The following is a 3,684-nucleotide window of genomic DNA, read 5'->3' on the forward strand; positions in this document are numbered from 1 at the left end:
TTTTTTTTTTTTTTTTTTTTTTGTTTATTTTCTTTTGTTTCTTTATTTTTTATATTAATTATTATATCGTTCAAGTGTATTTTTTTTCTTATTCTTGTTATTATTTTTATTTTAATAAGGGTTATGTAAAATTTATGTTATATAAAATAATTATATATTGGAATTTTTTTTTTTTTTTTTTTTTTTTTTTTTTATATAAATTATTTTATATTAAATTTCTAAATTACTATATTCAAGCATTTTAATTAAATTTATAGAATAAAAATTGTGTAAAAATCTATAAATAAAATATATTTTGAAAAAAAAAAAAATAAAAAATATATATATATTATATTTATGATATATATATATATGTATATATAAAATATTTAAACTATAATTTAATTATAAAAAGTTAGAAATAAGAATAATAATATTTCTTGACTTTTCTTATCCTTGAAAAAATATAGATACTGAAATACTAGGTTTTTTTATTTATATTTAATAAGATAAACTATTTATTTTAAAAGGTTAGAATAATATTGAAAAATATATATATATATATATATATATATATTATATTTATTATTATTTCTATAAATATAATTTTTATCATTATTATAATATTATTTAATAAATAATGTGTAATAAATAACTTTCCTTCTTCGAAGAAATAATATTTATTAAAATAAAGAATATTTTGCTATATTAATTCTAAGGAAAAAATAAAAAATAAGTAAATAAATAAATATAAATATATATAATTAAATGACCTAATAAATATGTATTTTTTACATAAATTATAGCCAAAAAAAAAAAAAATTAGAATAATAAAAATTAATATATATATATTATAAATAAATTTTTGTTATGTTTAATTGAAAAAAAATTTTATTGTGAAATATAATATATAAATTATTATACAAAATATAAGTAAAAATGATTTTTTTATTAAAGAAAAAATTTTCGTTTCCCCTTGTATTGTGTGTATTATTCCTATTGTTCAATAATGTAGGAAAATAAAACACATACACAATTAAAATATATATATATATATATTTAAAATTCATTATTTTATGCTTATATATTTTATATTGTAATATTTATATCGTGAAATAATAAATAATATATATTTTTTTATAAACTTTCCTGTTCTTTTACTTAGAATATTTTTAAAAAATGGTCAAATATAAGACATAATAAAAATAATGGGTTAATATTAATAAAGGGAAGATGTATGGCAGAATGTTTTACAAAGGAATCTTCAAAAAATATATTATCTAGAATTGGACCATTAATACAATTAAAAAATTATATGACTTCTTCATTAAAATCAGATAAAGAAGTTGATAATAATCAGAATGATTTATTTAAATGGAATGTAGTAGGACTTTCATATTTACCTAGTGTTTCAGCAGTTATTCCAGGAATTGGTGGAGAAGTAACTGTTAGTGCTCATTCAAATAAAATTCCCAATGATAATAATAAATACGGTTCTAGATCGGAAGATATTTTGAATAAATCTAAAGTTGGTATACCATCTTATATGGTAGAAACTCTTAAAGATAAGGGTCCTCAAGTAATTAATGGTATAATTGACAAGTTAATGTCCGAAAATACTGAAGATTTAGATTATTATCCTTGTACACTTGCTGAATTTACAGCACTTAGTGTATTATTTTCATTGTTACCATCACTTCAATTACAATTAAATGAAACTTCATAATAGTAACATTTTAAATACATACACATATATATATATATATATATATATATATATATATATATTTTAAATGATAACATAGTGATTAGTTTTTTGTATGTGTTCAAAATATATATTAATATAAAATTATTTTTTTACAAAAATATTGATTATATAATTAATTTTAAATAAATATAACAGAAAAATTATGCTTCACAATTTTATTGCTTAATTTTGTTGTTATTTTATCATTTCTTTCTGTTTTTTCTCTTTTTTTTTTATGTTCATATGTATATAATTCAATATACATACATTTAATTATTATTTATCTTTAGTTTTTTTTAGTTAAAAATTATTAATAATACAATGGACATATTTATAATTCACAAGAAAGAAAAATATATATATATATATTATTTTGTCCTTTTTGAAAAGAATTCCAAGGAAGAAAAATTAAAATTAAAAAGTAAGTGCACCTAAAATTATATATATTTATTATTATTATTATACAGTACTATTTTATTTTACTGTTTAATATTAAAAATTTCTTAGAATAAATAGAATATTACAAAAATAAATTGTTCTAAAGTACTATATTATAATGTGATATATTTATATATTATAGAAAATATTAAAAAAATGGATCATTAAATGTGTATACTAAAAAAAGAAACTTATTGTATTATAGAATAATTCTTTATATTTTTTATTCTTTTTGAGAATATGGAAATATATAGTTACCTATCTAATATATAAGTATATTTTTAAATAAATATAATGTTCGTCGTTAAATAATAAATGAAATAAAAAAAAATGGTATTTTTTATATTTCATATATATCCTTTAATTTATAAAATGTTATAATATATATATATATATATATATATATATAAGAATTGCATTGTTAATTATAAAGTAAGATATATATTATATATAGGTATATATATTTTTATTTTTTTGTGGATTGCGTGAGAATAATATTATTATATCTTATTTTTTACATAAAATTCGTTATTTGTTTTAATTAAATTTTTATTTAATTTTTTTTATATTATTAAATATAATTTAGAATATTTAGATTTAAAATATATATATATATATATATATATATATATATATATAATGATCTTCAATATATAATATGAATGAAAAATAAATATTAACATATAATGAAGAATAAATATTGTGTTTTTTATATTATATTTATTTCCTACTAAATATAGTTTTTTTACTATATATTATATATTTTTTTATTTTTATTCGTGAAACATAATATTTTATTGGGTTTTGTTATTTAAAAAACTTGCCTATGTAAAAGTAGATGTTATATAAATATAAATAAATATATATATTTTTTATTTTTAATATATGTTATATTTATTATATATATATATATATATATATATATGCCTAAAAATAATAAAATGTATTTATTCCCATAAACATATAAATGTAATATATTATGTATCCATTGGGGAATAATAAATTATCTGGAATTATATTATATATAATAATTTGGGTATCCAATAATAAAAAATATATATACATAATTTTAAAATAACATATATATTATTATTATCATTTTTGTATACTCAAATAATGAAAGAATTATAATTTATAATTGTTCTAATTTTAATAAATATATATATATATATATATATATATTATGGGTTACTTATGTTGAATAGGGATTTAATAATTAATTCTTGGGATAATATATATATATATATATATATATATATATTTTTCCTTTAAATTTTTCCCTTTTTATAGTAAATATAGAAAAACATTAATTATTGGATAATTTATTTATTAGTTATTACGTAATTTTTTTTATTAATTAAAAAATATTCCTAGATGTATTTAAAATTAATTTGTTGATCTTAAATGAAAGATTTGATCTATATTTAATGTATATAAAAATATAATAAATCCTATTTTTTTTATTGGTTAATTTTTTTTTTTTTTTTTTTTTTTTTTTTTTTTTAATTTTTAATTTTTTT

General features: G+C 14.0%; 1 protein-coding gene across 1 annotated transcript; it reads left to right on the top strand.

Annotated features, from left to right (window-relative positions):
* Positions 1-918: 918 nt before the first annotated feature.
* Positions 919-1,705, top strand: PGSY75_1371900 (putative exported protein; the record flags this gene model as incomplete). The annotated part of the gene is made up of 2 exons (XM_018787717.1): positions 919-990; positions 1,145-1,705. 2 exons carry the CDS (start codon positions 919-921, stop codon positions 1,703-1,705), a joined length of 633 nt encoding a protein of 210 aa, XP_018640459.1.
* Positions 1,706-3,684: the final 1,979 nt, after the last annotated feature.

Source organism: Plasmodium gaboni, chromosome 13 (genome assembly GCF_001602025.1).
Source record: "Plasmodium gaboni strain SY75 chromosome 13, whole genome shotgun sequence".
In the NCBI taxonomy this organism is placed as follows: Eukaryota; Apicomplexa; class Aconoidasida; order Haemosporida; family Plasmodiidae; genus Plasmodium; species Plasmodium gaboni.